Consider the following 27,864-nt stretch of genomic DNA (forward strand, 5'->3'; position numbering starts at 1 on the left):
AATTTTGCCATTTAATATGGCCCCTGATTGTGGGGCCAAAGTGCCGTCTAGTGTTCCTAACTGCCAGAAAGCTGTGATGTGTCTTATGGAGAAAATATGTTAGAAAGTTTTATTCAGGCAGGAACCCGCTGGCCATAGGCTCCACAGTAATGAATCAACACCATGCATTAAATAAGGTATCTTTTTTTTTTCAATCTACTCAATCTATTTTAATCTTTGTTCCTCCTCTTATTTATTTCTTACCCTTATTTTTTTATATCTGTCCATACCATAGATAAAAGGAGCATCAGACACAAGGTTTTCACAATCACACAGTCACACTGTGAAAGCTATATCATTACACAATCACCTTCAAGAATCAAGGCTATTGGAACACAGCTCTACAGTCTCAGGTACTTCCCTCCAGCCACTCCAATACACCATAAACTAAGAGGGGGATATCTATATAATGCGTAAGAATAACCTCCAGGAAAACCTCTCAACTCTTGTTTGAAATCTCTCAGCCACTGAGACTTTATTTTGTTTCATTTCTCTCTTCCCCCTTTAGGTTGAGAAGAAAGTTTTCACAAACCCTTGATGCCGAGTCCCAGCTCATTCTAGAATTTTTGTCCCACATTGCCAGGGAGGTTTACACCCCTGGGAGTCATATCTGACATGGGGGAGGGGAGGGCAGTGAATTCACTTGCTGTGTCAGCTGAGAGAGAGAGAGGTCACATCTGAGCAACAAAAGAGGTTCTCTGGGGCTGACTCTTAGGAATAATTCTAAGTAGGCTTAGCCTAAACTTTGCAGGGATAAGTTTCATAGGGGCGAACCCCGAGACTGAGGGCTCGGCCAATTGATTAAACAAGGTATCTTTAAACAAGCACACACATAAAGCAAGGTTAGGAATGGAGGGGTCAATGAAAATGTGACCAGAGGCTTGCAGGAACCACTCTGTATTTCTTTCCCCCTGGAGCAATGGTCCAGGATTGGCTGATTCAGCACCTGCCGCTTTGTGACAGAACAGATACTCCCAGTAATGGGAATCGACTGCACTGAGCCATAGCTCTGTTTCTACAGCTTCAGAAGGTCCCTGCTCAGCCATTTCCATCACAACCTCAGCTGTAAAGCTGGCCATGGCTGTGAGCTGCCGGGTTGACCCGCGACTTCAAGGCTGGCACCTCACCTGAGCCTCACACACGGGAAAGCGTCACCCCTGTGTCTGTGACTTCATGCCGGAAAGGAGTCAGAAGGTGTCTTGGTTTTCGTACCTTTGTGGGAAATCCATTTGCTTTCTGGCCTTGGTATTTGTAAGGTTTTCCTCCTTCATGCTTGCATTGCAAAACTTTTGCCAAAACGTGTCCAAGTATGGTTCTTTTTCCAGTGATTTTGCTAGAATGTAGGAAGTCTGGCTAGTCTGCATATATATATTAGATTGGAATATAGGAAATTACTGATTTTGCTGCACAAAACTGGTTGAATGTTGGCAGTTTTATGTGGTTCAATTTAGTAGATATCTCCTGAGCTTGCTTAGTTTGTCTCATTTAAAAAATAAACTTTAAATTGGGGAATAGTTTTAGATTTACAAAAAAGTGCAAAGATGCTAACAGAGTTCCCATATAAGCCATACTTAGTATCCTCTATTATTAACATCTTACATTACTGTGGTCCATTTGTTACAATTAATGAACTGATAGTGATGCATTATCATTAACTGAAGTTCATACTACAATTGAGATTTCCCTAGTTTTTACCTGATGTCTTTTTTCCTGTTGCAGGATCCCATTCAGACATTGTACTTAGTCGTCACGCCTCCTTAGGCGCTTCTTGGCTGTGGCAGTTTCTCAGACTTTCCTTGTTTTTGATGACCTTGACAGTTTTGAGCAGTGCTGCTCAGATATTTTGTAGAATGGCCCTCAAATGGGATTTGTCTGACGTTTTCCTCATAATTCGACTGGGGTGATGGGGTTTGGGGAAGAAGACCACAAAGTACCATTTCCATCTCACCATACCAGGGGTCCAGGCGAGCCACAAGACTTAACTAGTGCTGATGCTTTGGTCACTGGGCTCAGTTAAGACTCTGCACGGTAAAGCGGCTCCTTCACCTTCCCACACTGACCTCTTTGGAAGGAACTCACTACGTGCAGGTGGGAAATTATGCCCCCTCCCGCCTTGAGCATGGCAACATAAATTATTTGGCATTCTTATAAATGGGAGATGCATCTGTTCACTCCCATTCATTCAGTCATTCATTCATAGCAGTGCAGACACATGGATATTTATTTTATACTTTGAGTTATCATCTAATACGATTTCCCTTAGTTTGTTGCTCAAACGGACCCACTTTGACCACTGGGGAGAGTTGTCAGTTGGCTCCTGTGTCTCTTTGGCATTTGTCCATCATTGTCATTTTCTTTGAGCATTTCCTTACCTCCTGGGGGTCCTCTCTGGGATTTTCTGGGGAACCTCCTGCCCCAGTCTTAGAGTCGGTGATTCCTCCCAAGAGCCCCGGTCCTTCTTGTGGGAGAACGTGTTAGAAACCCAGAACTGCATGGCAGGTGTGCTTGTTGCCACTGGGGTGACTATTCTGTTTTTTGTTTTGGTTTTTCCTCCTTATCGTCATCCTCCTCCAGCCCCCAGAACTGTTATCTTTTCTCTCACTGGATTGCTCTCTTTGGCTGCTTCCCTCGAACTCTGGAAAAACATCTCAAGTTTGTCCTCCACGTTATTGATTTTTATTTTCCTTCCATTAACTCTGCTCTCTATTAGCTCCGATGCGGATTTTAATTCTGCTATTTGATATTTCGTTTTCTTCCCTCGTCCTCTGCACCACCTCCATTTCATCCCTCAGTAAAGTAGACGTGCTTTTTCTCTGAGCTTTCCAGAAGTTACTGCCTTTTCCTTGTTTCTGAGGACTTTGTCCGTGTGTCTTGTATCTGTTTTGTCTGTCCGAACTTGGTAATTCCTTGACACAAACTCGACAAATCGTTGAGCAAATCAGAATTTGGTTCCAGGGGCTGGAGAACAAAGCAGCGACCACGACAGACAGAAAACACCCCCTCCGGGAGTGCACGTCCCAGTTAGAGGAGACTGATGACCATCGAACCTCATGTAAAAGGAATCTGATGTCAGGCACTGACTTAGCACCCAGGGTGCCGAACAAAGCACCTCTCACCAGGTGGCTTAACACAGCAGAAATTAATTGCCCCAGTTCTGGAAGCCAGAAGCCGGAAATCAAGGCTCCCTGTGTCCCACGCCTCTCGCCTGGCTTTCGGTGGCGGCTGGCCGGCCACCCACGGCGCTCTCTGCCTCAGTTGTCACACGGACTCTTCCCGCTGTCTGCCTCGGTACCCAAATTCCCCCTTCTTAGGAAGGCCCCAGTCCTCCCGGATGAAGGGCCCACTCTATTCCAGTGTGATCGTACACTCACCGGCCCAATTCATCTACAATGACCCCATTTGCAAATAAAGTCACGTTCTAAGGTCCTGGGGGTTAAGATATCATCTTAACATTTTTTGCAGGACAACATTCCACCCCTAAGAGATGCTGTTCAGAGAGACGGAGAAAACTTTGGGAAGAGACAGTGTGCGGGGCAGGCATTTCGATTTTATATGAGATGCTTGGGCAAAGCTTCTAGGACAAGGGGACAGCTAGGCAAAGATGCAGAGAGCTCAGAGAGGGCAGGCATCTGGGGGAGAAGGTTCCAGGCAGACGAACCACCAGCCAACAGGTCACGCCTTCTGCCCCCTTGCTCCCCTGGTTGGTGATTGTTTTTGCACGGGAAGGCACTGGGGACCAAATCCATCCCCCTGATTTTGTGGGATGCTAGGACCCCTGTTGGGAACTGCAGTCACATGGGGTGGCCGAGGAACCCCAACCCCACAGCTCTCCAGCCAGGTGGGCCGGGCTGGGCTCCTTAAGCCCCGTCTGTGAATGGGTAACACACATCATTGGCAGCGTCAGAAGGAGGCAGTGAGCTGGGGAAGGTCATGGGCTCCACGCCTGGCCCCTGGACTGCGCTGGAGGGGCGGCCACTATTTTGAGTTGTTAAGATCATGGCCACTTGCCTTATTATTGCAGACAATGGCAAGGTGAGGAGAATGCTGGGCTCCATTCCCGAAGTCCCGCAGACTTTCAACTAGTGCCTTTAAACTTGAAAGGCAGCAGAGCTCTGCTGGGCTTCAGAGGCACAGGAAGCTATTTCAAGTGCCCTCGCTGCGGGAGCCCTGGGGTGTGACAGGAGAATTCACTGCAGCTCCGGTGCCCTCCCCTCCATGCCCAGCTCCCACCCATCCTGGTCCTCCCCTGCAGGGAAAGAGCCTGGGCAGATCTGGTCTGACTTTGGGGGCTGCAGCCACCTCTGTCACTTCTCCTGGCCTCCTTTCCCTCTTCTGCAGAAGCTTCCAGGGCTGTGGGAAGTGTGAAAGTGGCACATGGCACAGTAACTGTTCCTGAGTAGGAGTCAAACAAATGAAGCTTGGCTTCTCTTGGCTTCAGGGCCTCAGGGGTCTGGAAAACAGGAGCTCTAAATGGTCAGCTGCTTTGATGGATGTGACCTGTGATCCAGTTGGCCCAAGACAGAAGGGACCCATTAGCGGTTGACATCTGGAGTCTCTGGGCCAACAACTTGAAATATTAGAGTTTTAGTTTGCTGGGGCTGCTATGACAAATACCGGTCGGCTTAAAACAGGAATTTGCCAGCTCATAGTGTGGGAGGCTAGAAGTCCAAAGTCAAGGGTATGCTTTCTCCTAGAATCCATCACATGGCAAACCCCTATTCCCAGCTGCTTCACTTACTTCTGGCTTCATCAGTCTCACTGAGTCCAAATTTCTTCTCTTCATAACACCTCCATTCATATGGATTAAGAACTGCACTTACTCACTTTGGTCTCATTTAAATAGAATCTTTGAAGATCTCATTTACAGGTTAGTCCCCACAACACATTCCATCCAACCGTCCACCACACCGCCCATCATCCAGCCATTCATTCAATCATCTCATCATCTACTCACCCACCATGCAACCATCCATTCAATCACCCATACATGCATCCATCCATCTATCCACCCACCATCCAATCATCCATCTATCCATTCAATCATGCATCAGTCCATCTACCCACCATCCAACCATCCATCCACCCACCATCCATCTATCCACCCACCCACCTACGTACCATCCAACCATCCATCCATCCATTATCCATCCGACAAACATTCATTGAGCATCTCTTTTGTGCCAAGTTCTGTGTTGCTGAATATGGTGTTATAGAAACAGCACATTGGCTTTGGGAGTCAGAGAGACCTGGATGAAGTTCAGAGACCTGGAACAAGATTAAGACTTGAACACATCTTTTGTGGGGCAAATGATTCAGTCCCCAATAGCAAGTTTAAGAGAGGAAAAGAGGAAGGTCACAACTCTCAATACATCTGTATCTGCTTACAAGCCTCCAGCAGCTCCCTACTGTTTCCAGGATAAAAGACCAAAACTTCTTAGTTGGGGCGCTCAAGCCCCTGGCCTCCCCCCTAACCTCTCGCACTTCAGCCTGTGATGCCCAGGCATGTGGTGAACATGCCCACACTGCCCTCTGATCTTCACCCCCCCACCTTGCCTTCCCTGCTGGGCTCCTGCAGGCCCAGCTCAAATGCCGCCTGTAGAGGCGGATGAATCACATCCCCTTTGTCCCCGTTTCCCCTGAAAGACATCTGTCTTCCTCATCCGGCTGTGAGCAATCTGAGGACAAGGACAGGTGCGAGGTTTTCCCAGAAGGCCTGGCACATAAAAGGCAGCTGAGAAAGTTTGCCGAATGAATGGATAGATGAAAGTGAGAGACTCATTTGCAACTGGAGAAGCTTCTAGTTGAACTTTTCTGTACCTAGAGCAAGTGTCACTGGATGGGTCAGGAACCTGGGATTTCAATCCTAGCAGTAATACTTCCTTGCTGTGGGCTTGGGTACCACATTTCCTCTCTCGGAGCCTCTTCTAAGCAGAGTCAATAATAACGTGCACTCTGCTTGCTTCTCAGACCAAGAGAGAAAATCGCCATGGAAGCTCTAAGTTGCTGCAGCTCTGGTGATCAGGCCTTTGGCTAGTTCTGGGCACTTGCCAAGGAAAAGTCAAGGGAAGCCAGCTCATGGGAGTTTCTCTCTGAGGCTGAGGTGCCAGGAAGGAGGGGAAACAGGTGGACCTTGAGACTGTCTCCTAATCAGGGGAGTTTGTGGGGCTTGGGAGGCACCAGTGAGCCCCCAGTCTGTCTTCCAGGCCACAGGCAGCTGCACATACCTTAAGCTTTTTGACGCTGGTGCAGGGATCGTTGGAGAAGCTTTCAGTGTCCGAAATCTCAATGTCCTCACCGTACAGGACCCCGGTCAGGTCGTTCCTCACCTGTCAGCGGAAAGAAAGCAGAGGGTGGGTGTTCAGAACGCCTGTCCTGGGGAACCGGCCCCAGAGAGCAAGGTGATTTGCTCTACCTCACAACAGTGTGGAGAGAGTGTTTCCTTCTTCATTATGACCCAGCATGCCCTGTGGGACCTTGGGGCTCACCTGGTCTCCCCCACCCCTCTGTACTTGCTATGCAAGCAATGGGGACCAGAGGGGGAAGGGGATTGCCTGAAGCTGCCCAGGCAGTTCCTGGCAGAGTCCAGAGTGGCACCCGAGTCCTGACACTTGTGCTGGGGCCTTCGCTGCACCACACCGTCTCCAAATGAGATGATCCAGTCACATCTCTGATGATGCTGTGCATTAATATTTTTCTTTTCATTGTAAGAGTTGTATCTTTATACAGTCACCTTCAAGAATCAAGGCTACTGGAACACAGCTCAACAGTTTCAGGTACTTCCCTCTAGCCACTCCAATCCACCATAAACTAAAAAGGGGTATCTATATAATGCATAAGAATAACCTCCAGGACAACCTCTCAGCTCTGTTTGAAATCTGTCAGCCACTGAGACTTTATTTTGTCTCATTTCTCTCTACCTCCTTTTGGTCAAGAAGGCTTTCTCAATCCCTTAATGCTGGGTCCCAGTTCCGCCTCGGAGTTCTGTCCCATGTTAACCAGGAGATTTACACCCCTGGGAGTCATGTCCCATGTAGTGGGGGAGGGCAGTGAGTTCACCTGCTGAGTTGGCTTAGAGAGAGAGGCCACATCTGAGCAACAAAAGAGGTTCTCTGGGGGTTACTTTTAGGCCTAATTATAAGTAGGCTTAGCCTATCCTTTGTAGGAATACATTTCGTGGGGCTGAACCCCAAGATCTAGGGCTCAGACTACTGATTTGGTTCTCCCCACTGCTTGTGAGAATATCAGGAATTCCCCACCTGGGGAAGTTGAATATTTCCTCCTTTCTCCCCAGTGCCCCAAGGGGACCTTGCAAATACTTCTTTATTCACTGTCCAAATTACTCTGGGATCTATCAGGGCATCATACTAACCTGAGCAAACCAACACCTCACACTCTGTTAGAGATTCCACATACTTAAGGACTTAAGGTGTTCAACTAAACTGACCATATAAGTTAAATTAAGAAATGAGCATTATTATTTATTAGCAATGTTATTTCACTTCTGGGGTGAAAAAATAGCCAAGACATTCAATGAAACGATGCAGAATAGAGGAGGAAGCAAGGGGCAGGGAACAGAATGCCATGTCTGCAGATGCACAGAATGACTAATACCTGGGAAAGGCTGCACACACCAGTGCTGTGCAGGACCAGTCATTGCAGGCTTGCAGCCTGGGTGGGAGGTAGTAGGGAATGCTGGGGACTGTGGTAAAATGCCAACCATGTGACCCATTTAAAAGAAGGCAGTTGGGCGGGTCATGGTGGCTCAGTGACAGAGTTCTTGCCTGCCATGCCAGAGACCCGGGTTCAATTCCTGTTGCCTGCCCATGTTAAAAAAAATAAAAAATAAAATAAATCAATAAAAGAAAGCAGTTGCTGCTTGACTCTAATCATGGCATGCCAGAACATGGTCTCAGGGTCGTTCTGATGTTTTTAAGGAGAAATCAGAAATTCAGATTTTAAAAATATAAGGTCTGTCATTTTTTAAAAATTATAAACAACAAACCTACGAACTAAAGCCTCCCAGTTTTTAATGTTGATACTATTATTATTATTTTTTTTAAGTTTGAACAAAGCAAAGAGCAAACCAGACCAATCTGAGGGCTGTATCTGGCCCTTGAGTCACGGCTCTGCAGCCTCGGACATAAAGAGACGGGACCAGGGTTGCGTGTTTCAGTAGACAGACGTGGGTGGGGCTGGGAGTGCTCCAGGCCCAGCCTGGGCACTGACTTACTTGATCCTGAGCGCGCCCTCTGACCCTTTCTCTCTCGGGGACTCAGTTTCTTCCTTTTTGAAAGATTACCTTAAAAGCACTTTTTATTCTAACCTTCCTAAGCATGTATCAGTGCATTGGAATAATTTGACCCTAAATCTAACAGAAAATCCAGGTGGCCACTGGGCAGCCACCACCATAGAAGGACAACAAGGGGAACTGCTCGGTAGCTGCAGCACTCTATTTCTTTCAAATTCCTTTGAGGCAAAAGGAGCAAAATGTGAATATCATTAATACTGGGTGGTGAATCTTTAGGTGTTTGTCATTTCATTCTGTGCTTTACTGCATGCTTGAAATACTTCACAATGGATTTTTTTTTTTTAAAGAAAGGAGCTGCCACATTTCAGGGTGAAACTTGTCCATGATTAGTTTTTTTTTTCAGAATGGAAGAAAATATTTCAAAACCATATATCTGATAAGGCTTTAGTAGCCAGCATATTTAAATAACTTGCACAACTCAACAACAACAAGACACAGCACTCAATTTAAAAATGAGCAAAAGATTTGAATAGACATTTCTCCAAAGACATAAAAACGGATAATAAATGCATCAAAAGATACTCAGCTTTTGCATTTCAGGGAAATGCAAATCAAAACAGCAATGAGATGCCATCTTTCTCCCACTAGAATGGATATTACTATTATTTTTTAGTCTAACAATTATAAAATTTATATATATTGTAAATACATATGCATAAACCTATATGAAATTTGAGTTTCAAGAAGCTTTATAAGGAGTGAATATAAACTTTCTTAAAACAAGGAAAGTAGAGAATTTGTGGCACTATAACATTAAACTAAAATCAATTACAACATACAAGTATCTAACAGAAGGGATCTAACATATAAAGGGAGAATTAATGAGAAAATTGCTAGAGTTGAAGGATGATCTTCAGAATCTTACTAAAATAGAAACATGTTCCATATCTTTTTTTTGTTAAAAACCTTTTATAGCTTTTCATTAAGAGCAAACAAATAATCTCAGACAACATTGTCATTTTAAGAGTGAAAACCAAATTCATGTTTTTCATGAAGATACATCTAAGAAAACTATTAAAAAAAGCTTATAAAACTATAAAATCTTAGCCAACCTCAACCACAGCCAATAAAATTCATTTCCAACAAGACTTCAACTTTCCAATCCATCCATTTTGTCCTACATATTCCTGCTTCTCATTCGGCAACAGTTATTTTACTTTAGGAGAAGAAGTACTTTCTTTGCCCTTAACAAAAACACTTTATGCATACTTTATACATTTAAATTATCAAAAAAGATCTTGAAACCAATCTTTAAGCCAACATCCTGCAAAACACAATTCGTTTTTGTTTTTTTGTGAAACATAACATATATACAAAAAAGTAATAAATTTCAAAGCACATTGCAACAATTCATTATAGAACAGATTTCAGAGTTTGGTATGGGTTACAATTCCACAATTTTAGGTGTTTTACTTCTAGCTGCTCTAAAGTACTAGAGACTAAAAGAGATATCAATTTAATGATTCAGTACTCATACTCGTTTGTTAAATGCTACCTTCTCTGTATAACTCCACCATCACCTTTGATCTTTCTCCCACTCTTTAGGGGTATTTGGGCTATGCCCATTCTAACTTTTTCAGGTTGGAAGGGGCTGCTGATAATATGGGATGGGGTAGGGAACTAGTGGTTGTGGTTAAGATTAGCTTAGATTTTATAGTTTTATAAGCCCTCTGCACTTCAGGACTTACCTGGTCCAGGGACCTATCTGGAGGTTGCAGGTTTTGGAAAGTTACCCTAGTGCATGGAACCTTGGCAGAATCTTATAAAATACCTTAGGTGTTCTTCAGGTTTGGAATGGTTTTGGTTGGGGTTTGGCAAGTTATGATAGGTAGCCATGTCTAACAGAAGCTCGTTTGAGAGTGACCCCTAGAGTAGCCTCTCTACTCTATTCCACTCTCTCAGCCACTGATACCTTATTTGTTATAGTTCTTTTTCCCCTTTGCTCAGGATGGCATTTTTGAACTCATAGTGACAGGGCCAGGTTTATCCCAGGGAGTCATGTCATGATTAGTTTTTGACTGGAGATGGGGAACTACTTGATTGAGAAAAGCTGATTTTTGCCCTTGTGATTTATTTCTGCAGCCTCAAATCCTTTTTGGTTTTGGGGTCCTGCCATCAGCTTTGTGTAGCAGCAATGATGAAACGCACAAAACATGCCCGTTTGGAAAGTAACACAGTTGATGCACAAACGCCTTGGCATATAGATTCTAGCCCAGCTCCCCTTTCACACTCGACTGCTTCTGAGCCTCAGTCTTTCCATTTGGAAAATGGGGGAGTGGGAGGGGCTGGATGGATCATGGAACCCACAGGGTTGCTTCGAGGCCCCCTGAGAACACCAGGGATTTGGACCAGCTCCGTAAGCCCTCAAGTTCTGCACACTGTCTAAAAGCTGGAACTACTGTTTCCAGGAGTCAAACAAAGCACCCAACGCCATCAATGCTTGGGGCGTCCCTGCGTGTGTGTGTGTGTGTGTGCGTGTGTGTGTGTGTGTGTGTAAGTATACACGTGAGAGCCATTTACACTCATGGCAGAATACTACCTCAGCAGTCAGAACTAAAAATCAAAGGAAACACCCCTTGGAGTCATCTCATCTCACCCCTGGTCTGACTGATGAGGAAGCCGAGGTGACTCCCTGTCCAGTGCTCTCCCTCATTTCTGTACCAGCTCTTCTATGAGGATCTGGGTTCCGGCAGATGTGGTTGTCCCCGAGGCCTGAGGACCAGCAGGGGTCGGAGCCGACGGCCGGTGCAGCCGGCCATTAGAGGCCATCACTGCCTCTAACTTCAGCACTAGGGACTCCGCCTTCAATTTGAGCATCTAATGGGTGTTTGCAGGGAAAGCAGATGGAGGAGCTCAATAACCAACAGCATTTTAAAACAACCCAAGGAAAGAGAAGAAATACCGTCACTCTCCCTCAGAAGGAAAAAAAAATCCACATCCTCACACGGGGACAGAAACTTCATTTGGCACACTGGTCAAAGACTCGCCAAGTAAGCTGGAAATGTTTGTAAATGCCTATTTTCCCTTCTGGAAAGGCAGGTGTCTCTTGTCCAGTGGGGCTGATATCTCCTAGCAGGGTGCTGTGGCGGTGGGTTGAACTGTGTGCCCCAGTTTGGACATGTGTCTGGTCCCATTCTGGTAGGTGGGGACCCACGTACTGTCAGTAGGATCTCTTCGAGATGTTCCTTCAGTTAAGGGGTGGCCCCAGGTTGGTCTTTAGTTCGGATTACTGGAATCCTTTGCTGGCAGAGTGAAAACCAAATGGAGAGAGGAACCATGAGAAGAAGCCGGAAGCCAATGGAAGCCAGAAGATAAGGGAGAAATGCTGCCCTGTGCATCGCCATGTGTCAGATAAGCCAAGACCCAAAATCGCCAGCAATCAGCCCCCTGCCCCAGAACCCCACAATCTTTAGGGAGAAAGCATCACCTCGCTGACTCCTCCTACCCTCAAAACCATGAGCCAATAAATCCCCATTCTTTAAGCCAACCCACATACGGTATTTGTTTCAGTAGCTGGGAAACTAAAACAGCGATACACCGCATTTCTACAAAGTGAATCCTGTTTTTCTCTTCAACTCCATGATAAGAGCAGAAATACGTTCTTCCGGAAAATGAGTAGCCCTCACTCCCCAAGGAAATCACATGCTCGTGCACACACGCACACACGCGCACACACACACACACACACACACACTCAGGTGAAGTGTGGCCAGGGTGCCACAGGGGCCTAATTAGGAGTCTGCTATCCTGCAAGACCTTGGGCATCCAGGAGAATGTAGAGAGACGGGCGCTGGTGGGCTGGGAAAGGGGACAGAGAGGAAGGCTGCCCAGCCCCTGGAAGGGAGAGTCAGATGGGCAGGAGACTCACATGGACAAGGGACATGAAGACATCCTGGGGCAGGACATCCAGTGCTGCCAGAAGTGGGGAGGGGAAAGGTCAGGCTCCTTAAGGTTAGGGCCTCTCGGGCCAGCACCCAGGCAGAGGAGGCCTCTCCTTGCTTGTGGAGCAAGGAATTCAGGTCACTGGATGAAACCTAGGAGAAGCTGATGTCACCTGGCACCAGGGAGAACAGGTGGGTCAGGACCCAGTGCCTCTTGTCCATCAAGAGGTTTGGCCTTTGACCGTGGTTCCTGGAGGGTGATCTGTGGCCAGGACCCTTGGTCCAACAACGTGATTTAGGGTGGGGACTTGGGTCAAGCAGGATGAGTCGACCTGCCGACAGGATCAATCAGTCAGTCAATCACTGCTATGTAATGGAGCCCCAATAAAAACTAGGAATGCCGAGTTCAGTTGAGCTTTCCCAGATGATGATACTGTTATGTGTTTGTCACACACGGAAACCCAGAGGGTGATGGGTCCCAACTCCATGAGAGAGGACGACAGAAGCTTTTTTCAGTTAGAGCCCTCCCAGACTGCACCCCCTATTCTCCCCTTGGCTGATGTGAATCCGTCCCCTTTCCCCTTGATACATCATACCTGTGAGTCTAAGAGCTTTCAGGGAGCTCTCTAAGGCCTTCCAGAGAATCATCAAACCTGAGGGTGCTCTCGGGAATCCCCTGAATTTGCAGTTGGTATCAAAAGGAAAGGGGTGTTGGGGGCTGTGCTCCTTCTAACGTCGAGGTGGCCCAAACTCTTGAACCCAGGGATTAATAATCAGGGTAGGAGGCTTGGGGCAAAAGCTGTTGATATTTTTCCTCAATTAATTGTATGGACAGCAAACCCAAGGTCACATGAGAAAGCAGGTCCCTAAAACAGTGGTTCTCAAAGTGTGGTCGCCTGGGAACTTGGTTGAAAGGCCAATTCTCAGGTCTCACCCCAAACCTACAGAATCAGATCCACGGTGGTGAGACCCAGCAATTTGCATCATAATCCGCCCTCCAGAAGATTCCGAGGTATGCTGAAGTTTGACAATGACCATCCTAAAGAAAGCAGGGTCAGTTTTAAGTAAACCATTGACAAGGATATGAAAGCTTTTTTAAATGACCTGGATTTGTTTTCCTTGATTAGGAGACCAGAATATGTCAACTGAGTAAGGCAACTACCCAAGTGTGAGCAAGTCTGGAAGGAGCCACATTTCCAAAGCTATCTGTATTAGTTTGTAAGCTGCCAGAAGGTGATATACCAGAACTGGAATGGCTTTTTAAAAAGGAAATTTAATAAGTTACAAGTTTACATTTCTAAGACTATAAAAATGTCTAAACTAAGTCATCCAGGTAAAGATATTTCAATTCAAAGAAGGTCGATGGGTCAGGAGCACCTCTGTCAGCTGGGAAGTCACCTGGCTGGTATCTGCTTGTCCCTTGCTCCTGGGCTCCATTGCTTTCAGTGCCTGTTCCTTATTTTGCTTCTCCAGGGCTGGCTTTCAACTCTTGGCTTCCCTTGCTCTCTTAGGTCCTGGCTTGCTTAAGATCTCATAGAGATATCTGCTGAGCTCCAAGCATCTCCAAACATCTGTGTCTTTGTATTCTAAGTGTCAGCATCTGTATTACCTCTCTCTGTCAGCTCTGTCATTCCTGAGGCTTCTGTCATTCCTGAGGCTTCTGTCATTTTGGACTCTCTCCAAATGTGTCCTCTTTTAAAGGATTCCAGTAAACTAATCAATTAAGACCCGCCTGGAATGGATGGAGTTACACTTCCATCTAATCAAAGGTCACATCCACAATTGGTTGTGCCACATCTCTGTCGAGATAACTTAATCAAGTTTCCAATCTACAGTCCTGAATCAGGATTAAAAGAAACCGTTGCTCCCATAATTTTGGCTCAGGATTAAAACGTGCCTTTTCTGGGGTACTTAATACTTTTAAACCAGCACAGTATCAAATCTAGAATTCAGGGGACAGTGCTCCTCTGATCAGTCTACCTCTGACCATGGCCAGAGTGCTGGACCCAGTGACAGCTGCCTTCTATTGGGGAAGGTGACAAAGCAGTTCATGCTTAGAGGGGAGGGCGGTGGCTGGGACAGGGACTGAGACCCCGTGGGGAGACATCATCATGGGGACTGCATTGTGCAAAGGTCTGATGACTATTCCAGGCACAGTCTTGGGAACCAGACCTCCGAATCCAAGAATGTTCACATTTGACTTGGCGCTCTAGGGAAGTCCAGCATCGTGCAAGAAGAAACAGTGGCTGTGGGAGAAATCCAGGAACTGAAGGGTCAGAGCTGCTCAGGCCAAGCAGAGAGACGGTCAGGGGGACTCCTGGTCTGCAGACACCTCCCTCCAGCTGGTCCCCGGAGGGAGGGGCGGTGGGACATGTCCTTCTGGGGAAGCATGGCCACAGGCTGAGTTTGCATCCTTTTCCAGGCCCACGAGGTGCAGGTGGAGAAGCAGACCCACCGGCGGAGGAAAAGGATTCAGAGAGAAGACCAGAAAGCACACAGGACTGGGAAGGGGGAGCAGGTGAGCTGGCTACTCGGGAGCAGTTTCTTGCTCACAGGAACTTGTGTCACGTGCCCTAGGTCAAGCACGATGTGGGTCCACTAGGTCCCCAAGAAGCCCGCGGAGCCACTCCACCGGCTCTGAAGGACTGCAGCTCGCCAGCAAACACCGTCAGATGCCAGAGCCGCAGGACCCCACACCCGGGCTTATGAGGTGACCGTATGGAGGCCCCATCGTCACTCGGGTTGGACTGCCCCCTGCCTGCACTGCCCCTGCTTCAAGTTCCCAGGGCCATATCCACCAGGCTGTGCCGCCTACAACTGCTGCTGCCCATGGTTGGGGGGCAGGTAAGTTCCTGCCTCTACAGGCTCCCCCTTCGCCCCATCCCAGCCCTGGACACTCTCCACACACCATCAAGGCGATATAAGGAGCCCAAGGTCAGGAGCCTGAGGGGCTCAGCCCCCACAGGCCAGCCAAAGGGACGTCTCAGACCTCATGCCCCCAATCTGGGCTCTCGCATTATTCCTGGGGTGAAATTCCATCTCATAACCTCCTTGGTGCCTTGTTTTTTCCATAATGAGGTTCTGTTTGCTCCTCATAGTCTCATTTACCCACCTATCCATCCATCCACCTATCCGTCATCCATCCACCTATCCATCCACCCACCCATCCGTCATCCACCCACCCATCCAACCATTCCTCCTTCCCTCCTTTCCTGCCTCCCTCCATCTATCACCCTTCCCTCCCTTCCTCCTTCCCTTCTCCCATCCACCCATCCACCCACCTACCCAACCATCCATCCATTGTCCCCTCCTCATTCATGCATCCATTCACCCAAGAAACTGACAACTCATAGTGTGAGGTCATACTGGGGCTCAAACCATTCACTGTCCTGGATCTCTGAGAAGTGGGGGTGAGAAGCATTAATCTGGTGACACCCCAGAAACATGCAATTACCTATGAGTCAAGGGCTCTCAAGTTCTGGGAAAGGGAGATGTCAGCCCCTGTCCAAGAGGTGGGCAGGGAAGGGCCCAGGCTGAGCAGCAGGGCTTGGAGTGAATGAGAACCTAGAAGACCCAGCTGGGCTGGACAGGGGACAGGGGTGGCAGCGGGTGGCAGAGCGACAGGAGAAAAAGGAGGAGGGGCAGCCCCTAAGCACCTTTTATTTCACGTTAAAGATTCCGGTCTTGATCTCAAGCACAAGGGAAAGCCAGCACAGACTTCAAACAAAGGGGTGAAACCATCAGAACTACATTTCGAACTGATCACCCAGGCTGCTGCGGGACCAGCTGCTGGGGTAGGGGGGTGATGAGAGGAACTGAGAGACCAGTGAGGGCGCTGGCACAGCATAACGCAGATGAGAGACTCAAAAGCATGGATGGTGGGGAGGGCTAGTGGCAAGAAGGGACTGATTTGGGGACACATTTAGGGCAACTCATAATCTGTCTCAGTTACCTACCACTGCGTAACAAATGATCCCACAACTTAGTGGCTTAAAACACTAAACATGCATCACCTCACACAGTTTCAGGGGGTCAATGGGGGCCCTACTTAGTAGGAAAGTTCTGGCTCAGGGTCTTTCATAAAGTTGGGGCCAAAATGCAGGTTTCTAGCCCGTACATCAGCATCATCTATAAGAATTAAAATACAACCGATGCCCTGGCTGCATCCTAAACCAATGAAATCAGAGCTTCTGACCTAAAAATATATATATCTGCCACCTCTCCCCACCTTCCTAGATCCAGGCCACCATCTTCCTTTACACCTGGGATTCCTCAAGTGGAACCTAATAGGTACCTCCCACTTTAATTTCCAATCCTTCCACTCCTGCCCCTAACATCATGAACCAATTCTGAGTATGTTAGAAAGAAGAATGGAAAGAAAGAAAGAAGACAGGAGGGAGAAAAAGCAAGAAAGGGAGGAGAGAGAAACAGGGTATCATGGCTACAAGTCACCACGTTCCAGCCACGTGTCCTGGCCAGGCTGGACCCGGGCTGAGCAGGTGAAACTTACAGCCAATGCTGGAGGTTGCAAGGACCCCTCAGGACACTTGGCGGCAGTGGCCAGTAATCCCTGGAGTGGCTGTGGAAGCTTCCAGAAAGACAGACATCCAGGTGAAGTTGGGGAGAACCAGTTCTGCGCCACATGCACTTTACAACTCTTTGAAAAGTCTAATTAGGTTACGAAATGAACTTGAGAGTAGAGCGAATTCCCAGATCTCCAATGGAAGCCGCGGTAACCTACTTTGTCATTCAAATGTGCTCGCTATATATAGCCCTGGATTGTGCTGAAATGTCACTCCTCTTACCTGACTAAAGTGTATAATTATAGATTTACTTCTGTTCATTCATGAGATGCGTCTTTGCTTGATTAAACAGTTCATTCAGGTAAAATCCATTAAAATATGGAACATGGTAAAATGTGGCTCGTTAGAAGCAGAGGGCACTGCTGTAGTTTAAGATGCTAATGAGGATAAACAGACTTTGGAAATACTCAAATCTTTAAATAATTCAGGTCATTTTTACTGGGGCTGGAGCTCCCCAGGAACTACCATTAATTTAAACTAATTAAAAAATTAGCCTGGAGAAGAGCAGACCCAGGCAGGAACTGAGTTCTGACTTCAAAGACTGAAGAGCTGTCAGGAGCCAGAGAGGGCAGCCTGCTTCTGGGCACTCCCACGCGGAGGGGGGCCAACAGGTCAAAGAACTTCCTGATGAGGGAAAAGGCTGCCTTGGTAGAGAGTGACCTCCCCGTCAGCAGAGGTGTGCAAGCAGAACTGGCTGGGGTGCTGGAGAGGAGACTCCCCTTCTCCAGAGTCACCAAGAGCATAATGATAAGGAGACGTCGGTGAGCCGCAGGGTCGCAGCAAGGTGGAGCTGGGGGCTCAGGGCCAAAGAGTCCAGGCCTCCGACCTTCGGGCTGGCTGGAAAGCACCTGGCACGTGTGCTGACTAAAATGCCTGCTCCAGCAAGGAGGCGGGGCAGGATTGTTTGGTTTATTCCCAGCGTCGGATTTAGTGCCTGGTTTGGAACAAGTGACCCGAAACTATGCGACGGATGACAGAACGGGCAAAATGCACATCGAGGCTGTGCTGCACCTGCCTGGTGGAGGGTAGCTGGGACCTGCAGCCTGCACCCTGCCGTCCCACTCACATTGAGACACACCGGTCACGAATTGTCCAGCCCTTGCCACAGCTCCCACCTGCTGGCAGAGACCCCAACTGGCTGAGCTGGCTTGAGCAGACCGTCCTCCCCCACCAGGACCCACCCTGGGGCCCACCCCGCCACAGCAGTCCCTTAGAGGGCTCCTCTTCCCCGATCCACCTCATGTTCCTCCAAGGCCCATCTCCCAGAACCACCTACGCTGGGGCAGGGACACACCCAGGATCCAAACTCACGGGGGTGGGACGGATGACTCATCTATCACATCTTCTCTCCCCATCGGTCAGCCTTGCACAGTTTTAGAAATTCCAGACTCACAAGCTTTGACCATGATTGCCTAGCCACCCTCAGACACATCCCCCTCCTTCAGGCAGCCTTCCCTCATTCCCAAGCTGGCACTGACACCTGCTCTGAACTCAAGGCCACTCTCCCTGGCTAAACAGAGAGCACCCGAGAGTCCCTATATCGTCCATCGGGGGTCCCCGTAAGCCCAGTACGGGGCTGCTGGGGAAGGAGGGCCACAGGCCCCAGCCCCCGTTCTGATTAATGCACACAATTCCCCACTTGGACTCCCCAACCAGAGGTCTTCCTTTTGTTTGCCATTTCCCCCACGCTCTTGCCATGCTCTCGGCCTTCAGAGAAGTCAGTCATTAGTACCTTGCAGCTTCTCTTATGACAAAGTACCTATGATTTTAGTTGCAGCAGACTCACAGGATTCAGTCAATATTTACAAAAATTTGGGCATATTAATAAAATGGGGATATCCAGTTAAGCTGATGGATGCAAACCTCTACAGGAAACTGGAAATAAGAAAATTGCATCTCTGACATCAAAACAGAGGAGAGATAGTGAAGAAATCCCACCTGAGAGCACTCAAGATAGTAGAATTCAAAATAGCTCTGCTCTCCGAGCTCCACCCTTGCACTGTGCCACTAAGAAACAGCTAAGCGAAGGAGAGGGGCCTCGCGGAGCAGTCTGGGATTGAGACACAACTCTGTCTGTAACTCCCTGGGGAGCTGGCACCAAGACAAGGGACGAGCCAGGACCATCGGGGGAAGCCACCAGGAAGCTGATGTTGCTTTGGAGGCAGAACTTTTAGCTGGAGAGCGATTCAAGAATGGGAGAGTCTCCCCCACCCCGCCCCTAGAGAGTGAGTTCCCCATCACTGCAGATGTGCAAGCAGAGGTGGGGCTGTTATAAGAGGGGTTCATGCATCAGATGGAGCGGGTTCTCCATGCTGCACCCCGGTGACGACAGATCCAGGGGTGCCTGTGCTCACCCATGCAGTGACAGGCCAGGGTCAGATGGCTGGTGAGCTAGAGAAGTAGTGGGATTCGAGGGTCCTCACCTCACCTCGTGGTAGAGGGTGGAGGAGCCTTCTCCGACATCCTGGGTACTCTCTGCATGTCTTATGTGCAGTTCCCTTTCCAGTTTTCTTTTCCAAGGTGGGTTCTCAGTCCTTGAATCTGCGGACCGGCTCTGACGTCCTGGGGCCCCAGCACCTGAACCCCTCTACTGCCCTTCTTCCTCCAGGGCTCCAGATCTGGGGTGGGGGTGAGGGGGGAACCAAAGGGAAGGGATGCCTTAGGACACAAAGAAGAAAGTGCTCCCAGAGCCTGCGCCTCTTCCTTCCCCTCCCTCTGCTCCTCCTCTAGCCCCCACTTCTCCCCTCTCTGCAAGTGCACAGGGAGGATCCTGGCCACTATTATAAAGCTACTGCCACTATTATCCCATTTTACAGAAAATGTGTTTAAAAGGTGAGGTTGCTTGCCCAAGGTCACACAGCAAGGCAGGGAGCATGATGGAAACTCTTGAGTCCAAGCCCCCAAGAGGAGGGTGGAGGAAGAAGAGAGGTTCAGGTTGGCCCAGAGGCTGAGTTCCCACAGACCCTTTACTTGGGGGTCTCCCCCATACACTGGGGGTTCTAGGGCTGGGCTGAGCCCTCTCCATGTCCCTGGGGTCAGACACAAAGCTGGCCATCGGATGCTCAGGAGAGACCAAGGGCAGAACTGGGGAAAAAGAGTTGGAGGGTGATAAAAGAGGAGGTGGGCAGAGGCCCATGGTACCCTTCCGCCACCACCCCTTGGTCACTGCCAAGGGAGCCCTATGTGCTCAGCAGGCAAAGCTAGTGAGACGCTGAAACCCACTCCCTCCACCTCTGCGGAAAGCGCAGGGTCAGGACCACCAGCCCGCCTGCCTTCGCTGGGCAACTGGGGAAACTGAGGCTCTGCAAGGGGTAGGGGCTTGCCCTCCTGCCACAGGGAAGCCCAAAGCTGGAACTTTTAGGCAGTCTGTCTGTCCACCAGGGCCCTGCGGACAGCTGGGCAGCTCCAAAGCACAGAACTGATGCCCTCGGTCCTGGAGGTGGGAGTACACACTCGGGGTGCAGGCGGGGCCGAGCGCCCAGGGCCGCAGGCACGGAGCCCACCCTCCCCTCTGCCTGTCTCCTCATTCCCTCCTCTTATAAGGACACCACTCGCATTGGATTCAGGGCCCACCCCAAGCCGGTGTGACCTCATCTCAACCTGCCGAATTCTATCCCGAATGACCCTGTTTCCAGATAAGGTCACTTTCTGCTGGGGATTAGACTCCAGCCTATCTTTTTCAACTCATAACAAGGAGCAAGAGAAAAGTGCTCCCCCAAGAGAGCCACCAGCTGCTGCCCTTCCAGGACCCTTCCCCTAAATCCCTGGGGGATGGGGGCTTCCCTCGGGCTGGCTGCGGCTGTTTCCTGCCTGGGCAAACACTCAACGGAACCGAAAGCGCCCCCGACCCCAGCACGCTGGGGTTCAGCACTGCTGAAGCTGTGTCTCTGCACCCTTCCCCAGGAATGCAGGGAGGGTCTGAGCCTGCTGGGGGGTGGGGGAGGGAAGCCAGGCACCCTGTGTCCGCACAAACCACCCTGGGACTCTCAGCAGCATAGAGGGTATGGGAACCCCTGGTTGACAGCACCCCCTTTTAGGCTGCCCCAGTCTGAGCCTAGCCTCCGCATTCCCCAAGGGCTTGTAATGGAGACTATGGTTCTCTGCCAGAACCTTCCGTCAGACCCAGGCACTCCCTTCCCCTCCCCCACCCTGCTGCCACCAGGGTTGCCTATTGATGACTCTGGGCTATAGCTTTGCCCTTGACCAAAGGGAGAAGCTTCATTCAAGGTCACAGCCCCTTTCCAGGACACCCACCAACCCAGCCACCCTCCCCCTCCTTGCCTCAATTCAGAATCTCTCCAAAAGGCCCACCCCGGCTCTGCGGCTCCCAGCGGTCTTGGCTGTGGCCCAGCTGCAACTGCATGGCAGGTTCATGTGCCCCTGTGCCCACCCTGCCTCCCTCTCCCATCGTCCGACACATCCTGAGACCCGCCCATAAACCTCCTGCACAGGCCTGGCAGTCCGGGGCCCATACACGCACCGGCTCCGCCCAAACCAGCCCTCAGCCCCTGAAACACGTCACCCATGCAGAGAGCCCAGGGAGCTCGGGGAGAGAGGGGGTGCCCACTCAGGGGTCCTCTCTGCAGCAGGAGGCACACAGTAACTCAGAACAGTCACAGGTCTTTTGACTCAACTCACCAAAGTTAGAGTAAAAACTTCCAAGAAATTCTGAGGAAAGCGATCGAAACTACTTGTATCCCTGAGACGCCAACTCAACTAGTTTAATTTCTGGTGCCGGCTCCTTCCCATTGTCGCCGCACGCAGCGTCCCCCTGCCCTGCCTGCATCATCCCTGAATTCCACATTTCCGAGTCTACCCACTCGCTAATGTCCCAGTAAACACGGTGCTCTCATGGCCACTCATGGCCACGCCTAGAGAAGCAATGTATTTTAGGCGCCCAATCTGCCCATTCCCAGCAGAGGTGAATGGAGGGGACGCCCTGCTTCTCATCGTGGCTCGCAGGCTGTAGGCAAGTTTCCTTTCCACTGTTCATTGAGTTCATAATTTTCACATCTTGTGCTTTTTGTCAGTGACTCTGCTGCTTTAAATGGCTCCCCGGCGCAGTGCCGAAGTGCTGTCTAGCGTTCCTGAGGGCAAGAAGAGCTGGGATCGGCTCAGGGAGAAAACCCGTTTGTCAGAGAAGCTTCATTCAGTACGGTTGGCTATGAGTTCCATATTAATGAATCAACAATATATACTAAATGGGATGTCTTTAGACAGAAACATACAAAAAAACAAGGTTAGGTACTTATAGATTGAGGAAATGTTGTGGCCAGAGGCTTTCAAGAATCTAACCCTGTATTTTCCCCAGGAGAAAGGGATCAGCACCCCCTACTTCAGTGTTCACAGTAACTTTATAGAAAATAATGCCTGAATAACAAGAACCACCCGTATCTTTAGAACTCATTTTCACCACTAACCAAACACTTCAGATTTCTGATTTCTGTTCTACTTTTATCCTTTAAATCCTGTCCCCAACAACTCCTCCTCCAGGAAGTCTTCCTAGATTCTGAAATGAGGTATGCCTGCCCTCTCTGAATACCTCCATTCTCTGTTTCTCTCTTCAAGACCTGCTTTTTCTTGGCTCTGGCCTGGAGTCATTGGGAGGCTGTGATGTGGGGTACAGTGCCTCCCTGGCATCTCTCCAGCCTCGGGGCTGCACGGCCAGGAACAATGTTGGGGCTGCTCAGATAAGGAGAGGTGTTGAGCTTTCGGCAGCTCCGTCAAGGTCAGAAAGACAGTCTGCCCTTCCCATCACCACAGCCGTGGAGCCAGCCCGGCCCACAGAGGTGCTGAGTGTGTATTCTGGGAGGGAGCCAGAGGGCCAGGTGAGCCGACCAGGTCCGGGGCCGACACTGCTCCAAAGTGCTGAGCAGGCCGTCAGCCGGGCAGTGGGGTTTGAAGCTATGCTCAGCTAAGCAGTTTTTATAATGTATCTTCCCATGAGCAGTACCCAGAGACTCCGGGGAACAGGTATTTACTCTGCAGAGGCTAAGTGGAATTTTCCAAAGGGGACCAAAATCCAGAGTCACCAAGGTTAGGGTTGGGGTCACGGCTTGTTTGCCTGTCCACCGGCCCCAGGCTGTGAGCTCCTGGGGGCCCAGCAACCCTGCCAGAATCCCCAGGACTGGCTGGACAAATGATGAGGCCAAAGAATCTTCCCTCTCATCTGCCTGCTGCCCAGTGTTGTAAAGAGGAGCTTCAGCCTAGGGAGTACCTGTGCTCTAGGGCATCAGAGAATATGAAGCGTTCATTGACAGAAATGCCAGAACATTCCAGAAAGGAAGCCAAACAGCAAAAGTAAAGATGGTCTCACATCTGTCTGTAGTAGGCAGGAAAAGAGGAGACAAAATGACAACCCCTCACTTGTGTGCTCATGCTAACTTCTAACCTTGGTATAAACCCAAAAGGTATCATTATGGCCATTTTATGAGAAAGTCAAATGAGGTTCAGAGATGTTGAGTCATCTGCCCCGAAACCACACAGCCACAAGTAGTGAGCTTAGCATTTAATGTCAGATCTAGCTCTTTCCACAGCCCAAGGATCAGCAAACTCCTTCAGTAAAGAGCTTGAGAGTAAATATTTTAGCATTTGTGGGTCCCACACTGCAGCTACTACTCAACTCTTGCAAAAGACCCATAAAAAACAAACGGGTTCCAAGAAAACTTCATTTACAAAAGTAGGAGGCTGGATTTGGCTTGTGGGCCCACAGTTTTCTGACCCCTGCTGTAAACCCACAACAAGGAGCCTGGATTCCTAATTTCTCCTCTGGGAAGGCAGTGGTCGAGAAGCAGGGTGTGGCCTTTGGAGTAGGGTGGCCCTTGGTGTAAGCTGTCTGGGCCACCAACGGCTGGGCAACCCCAGACAAGCAAGCAACCTCTCTGTACCCTTTTCTCATCTGTAAACCTTTTTCTCAGAGTTGTGACGCAAGTTAAGATAAACTAACATATGCTGAGTGTCTACCAGGGGTGAGGCTGAACAAATGGGAGTGTTTCAGAGGCACCAGGACAGCTGGGCCCTCAGAGGTGTGTCATCCCACGAAGGCTGGCTAAGGCCTTTCTGCAGGAGAAAGTTACCCCACACCCCCTGAAACCCCGAAGGGGAGGTGCAGGCACCCGTGCTGGGTGGGGAGGAATTCTTTCACCAGCCTGGGAGTTGCAGCCTGGGTGACTCCCCTGGGGGGTGGGGAGGCAGCTGTTCACAGCCTTAGGGTGATAAGTTGTGTGAAGTATCGTCTTCCTGGGGTGGGCAGCCAAGCAGAGACAGGGGGAGCCTCTGCAAAGCCCCTCCCGCCTGCTGCCCACGCATGCTGATTCACACCGCGGGGCCTGGGTGTGCCAGAAGGAAGCGAGTGGCTCTCTACTGAAACTCAAGGTGCAGGAAGGGGACTGGGGACTTGAGGGCAGGGGACAGGGGGTGGCTTCTGCTCCTTTTTCCCTTGAGGGTCATAACTTTGGCCAAGAAACGAGGATGTGGGAAACTCCATCAGTACTGCTGAAGGGCAGGATGCGGCTTTGGAGGTTGGAAGATGAGCCCCTGGCAGGGGATGCCACTCCCTGCCCAAAGGCCGAGAGCACCGGGCTTAGTGGGAGAATGACTTGTCTCATCAAGAGGATGCTGAGCTGAAATTTCAGCGGGAGAGGGAAAATGCCAGGGAGAACTTCAAAACCAGATACGACGAAGGCCAATCGATATGAGGAATTTAAAAAGGAGGCACAGGAAAGGGAATGCCCAAGGGTCCTTGGCCATCAGTCTATCAAAGTACGAAGTGTGGTATTAGAGCTCAAAATATGTCCTCTAAACAGACACGCTCAAGTCACAACCCTGGTACCCGGGAACGTGGCCCTGCTTGGAAACAAGGTCTTTGCAGATGTGATGAGTTAAGATGATACCAAATTGGAACTGGGAGAGACCTGACCCAAGAGGACTGGGGGCCTTACCAGAGGAGAACAGACAGACACAGAGGCCACATGATGATGCAGGCAGAGACTGAAGGGTGGTGACCAGAAGCCAGGGATGCCAGGGTAGCTGACCAAAACCAGAAGCTGGAAGAGGCTGGGGGAGCCCTCCGTGACGGGTCTCCAAGGGAGCACGGTCCCTCTAACACCTCGGTTTTGGACTTCTGGTGTCCGGAACTAGGAGACCATACATTTCTGATGTCAGAAGCTGCCCAGCTTATGGTACATTTTGATGGCAGCCCCAGGAAGCCAAGACATGTGGGTCACGACGTCAGCATCAAAGCTTCGGGGAAAGGTGGGAGAGCAGTGCACAGATGTTCAGCTCCCACCTGTGGGAACTGTCACTTCTGAAAGTGACAGCAAGGACCAAGGGAATATAAAAATAGAGGGGATCTGCTTCAGCAGTGGAAACAGGGAAGGGTGCCACCAAACTGCCGCCGACTTTGAGGAATTTCTGCAAGGGCCAGTGCCAGTGGAGCCAGATTGAGGGCTGACTCACGGTGCTGCCTCCAGAGACAGCGGGTGGTGCTGGCGGGAAGGTGGGCGCTGACACGGCCCCCCACGCTGCCTCCGATGGGTCCAGGAGGGTGCAGAGGCCACCGTGAAGGCAGCCCAACAGCCTTCGGGAGGGGCTGGGCCATGGGGCTAGAAAAGCAGCAGAGCCCCTGCAAGCTCAGTGTTGCAGCCTGGGCGTCTCCCAGGCACAGCAGGCAAGAGAACCAGGGAGGAGGTTAGAAGGAAACGCAAACATCTGGAGCTACTGTGTCAACAGGCCCCAAGAAGACACCCAGAAAGAAGAAATGCTTATAGCCCCAAATTGCTCCCCAAGCCCTTCAGGCTGCAGGTATCTGGGTTGTAATATGAAATATCACCATGCAGTCTTCCAGATTAATATGTTAAGTGAGGAACGGAATAGCATGAAGACAAAACAATGAGGGAGCTCCAAGGAGAAGTCACTGATGTTCCCGCAAAGACTGGGTCAAAAGAAGTCCTAGAGCATACATGGCCCCTAGGAAGACTTTCTGGGACATAAGGAAACACACAAGGAAAGCAAGGAGAGGAAGAGTCTGGTTTCCATAAAGATTCACTAAAGGAAACAGAAGTAAGGGCAGGGTCCATTTTGTACTTCAAGGAGAGCAAAGAAAACCTGGTCTCTAAGAAGTAAGAAATGGAATATAAAATAAAAGAGATGGAAATTAAAAGAAATCTGGCAGTGTAAGTTAATCATGACAGGAAATGAACAATGTTATGAGAATTTTAAGAAGCACTAGAATCAGTAACGAGCAGAACTTATCGTAGAAAACTGAGGGATACTGTGGAAGATAACGCTGAGATGTTCTCTCAGAATGTGGAGGACAAGAACTAAAAGATAAACGGCCAGAGAGACAATACTATGGAGAATAAACAATGGGGGATTCACTAGGAATTACCGTATTTTTAAAAAAGCTATCAGAACAAAAGAATAGTAATCAAAGACATAACAGAAGAAAATTTTTGTGGGCTGAAGACCCAATTTTCCAAATAAAAACAGTAACCGTATTTTAGACAACACAGGAAGTCATGAGACGTGCTATTTTTTGTCTTTTAATTTCAAGGATAAAGAAAGACTCTTACAGGAATCTAGCAGAGGATTTTTAAAAAAAGACTCATCTACGAAGGAACCAAATCAGATTGCATCAGTTCACGATAACACTGATGTAATGTCTGTAGAGGTTTAAGGACGAGTATTATGGGGACAGGAATCGGTACTTACATAATGTGTCATTCACAGGAGTAAAAACAGAGAAACTGTGCGTAATCTCTGCAAGGTTATGGTCAATATAAATCCATATACCTTCCTGAAAAACGTTACTCAGAGGTATTCAGGCTACACAGAGAGAAATTACAAAACAAAAAACTCATGAAAGATACATTGATAGATGTTGAAGCTATACAAATATGGATCTGAATATTAAAATCATAGTTTATGTAATCTGGCTTCAAAGCAAGGCCAATATCTCAAATAACAGTGGAAAAAGAATATCCACAATGTGAAGAACAAAACGAAATAAAAATCTCAAATTATAATAATACACTATAAGAGGTGATGAGGGATGGGAAGTAATAAAGTGTGCTCATTTCTGTAGTTTACAATAGATATTACTGCATGTTTATGTTGGTGCTTAAGGAAGTAGAAGCCTAATATTTCAAACTTAAAATGCAATTATAGAATATTTTCATTCCAATGAGAATGAGATATTTGTTAGCTAAAAGTGTAGGATTTGGCCAAAGCCATAATCAAAAACAAATTTATGTGTTTAAATACATTTAATATTAAGCAAAAAAAGTAACACACATGTAAATCAAGAAGTTTAAAAAAGGCAAAACAAACATAATTAAGGAAGGAAGATATTAATAAAGATAAAACCAGAAGCAAATAAGTTAGGAGGTAGATAAAGAGAAGCAGAGTCAATAAAAATCCAAGAACTGGTCCTTGGGGAGGTAAAAACAGGATGCGTCACTGAAGACTTAACTTGTGTTTTTCATTCTGTGTTTTGACAAGATAAATGTCTACAGGACGTGTTCATCCCTGGGAGGGGCTGTCCCCTTTAGGGTGAGGCATGTACACCCCCAAAACAATCATGCTAAAGTGTCCATGGTAAGAAAGATGTGCAGATAGCTCTACTATGTAGCAAAAATGGAATGATCGGTCCATTTTTAAGTAGGGTTCTAAAAGGAGCCATCTCTGACCCTTGGGGATGTGGCTATCTGAGAAGAGAAAGACAACAGAGGTTGTGGATGCAGGGGAAGAAACGAAGCCACTCCCCACGATGTGTTCTGATCCTGGAACTGGCGACCAGCAGAAGTGAAGAGGCTATTCCCTAGAAGTTGCACCCTAGGACCTCATGGAAGCAGCATTCTGGGAGGAGATGGAACATGCCAGAATTATGCCCAGGGACCCGGATCAGAGGCAATAACCAAAAGCACCACAAAATGGCAGCAGGAAGCAGAGGCACCCCCAGCCTTGGGTGGGAAACACCATGAGGGCGGCTGGGAGAAGAGTGACCTTCGAGAGGGAGCTGCTCACTTCTGCCAACCTGGCTGGTGGGATGCCT

General features: G+C 48.8%; 1 protein-coding gene across 1 annotated transcript in view; it reads right to left on the bottom strand.

The window, feature by feature from the left end:
* GABBR2 (gamma-aminobutyric acid type B receptor subunit 2) overlaps positions 1–27,864 on the bottom strand; it is a 399,248-nt gene that overhangs the window by 188,686 nt on the left and 182,698 nt on the right. The window contains exon 4 of the mRNA XM_077140179.1: positions 6,264–6,365. Within this exon, the coding sequence (XP_076996294.1) occupies positions 6,264–6,365 (102 nt within the window). The remainder of the gene's footprint in view (positions 1–6,263; positions 6,366–27,864) is intronic.

This window comes from Tamandua tetradactyla, chromosome 2 (genome assembly GCF_023851605.1).
Source record: "Tamandua tetradactyla isolate mTamTet1 chromosome 2, mTamTet1.pri, whole genome shotgun sequence".
Taxonomy (NCBI): Eukaryota; Metazoa; Chordata; class Mammalia; order Pilosa; family Myrmecophagidae; genus Tamandua; species Tamandua tetradactyla.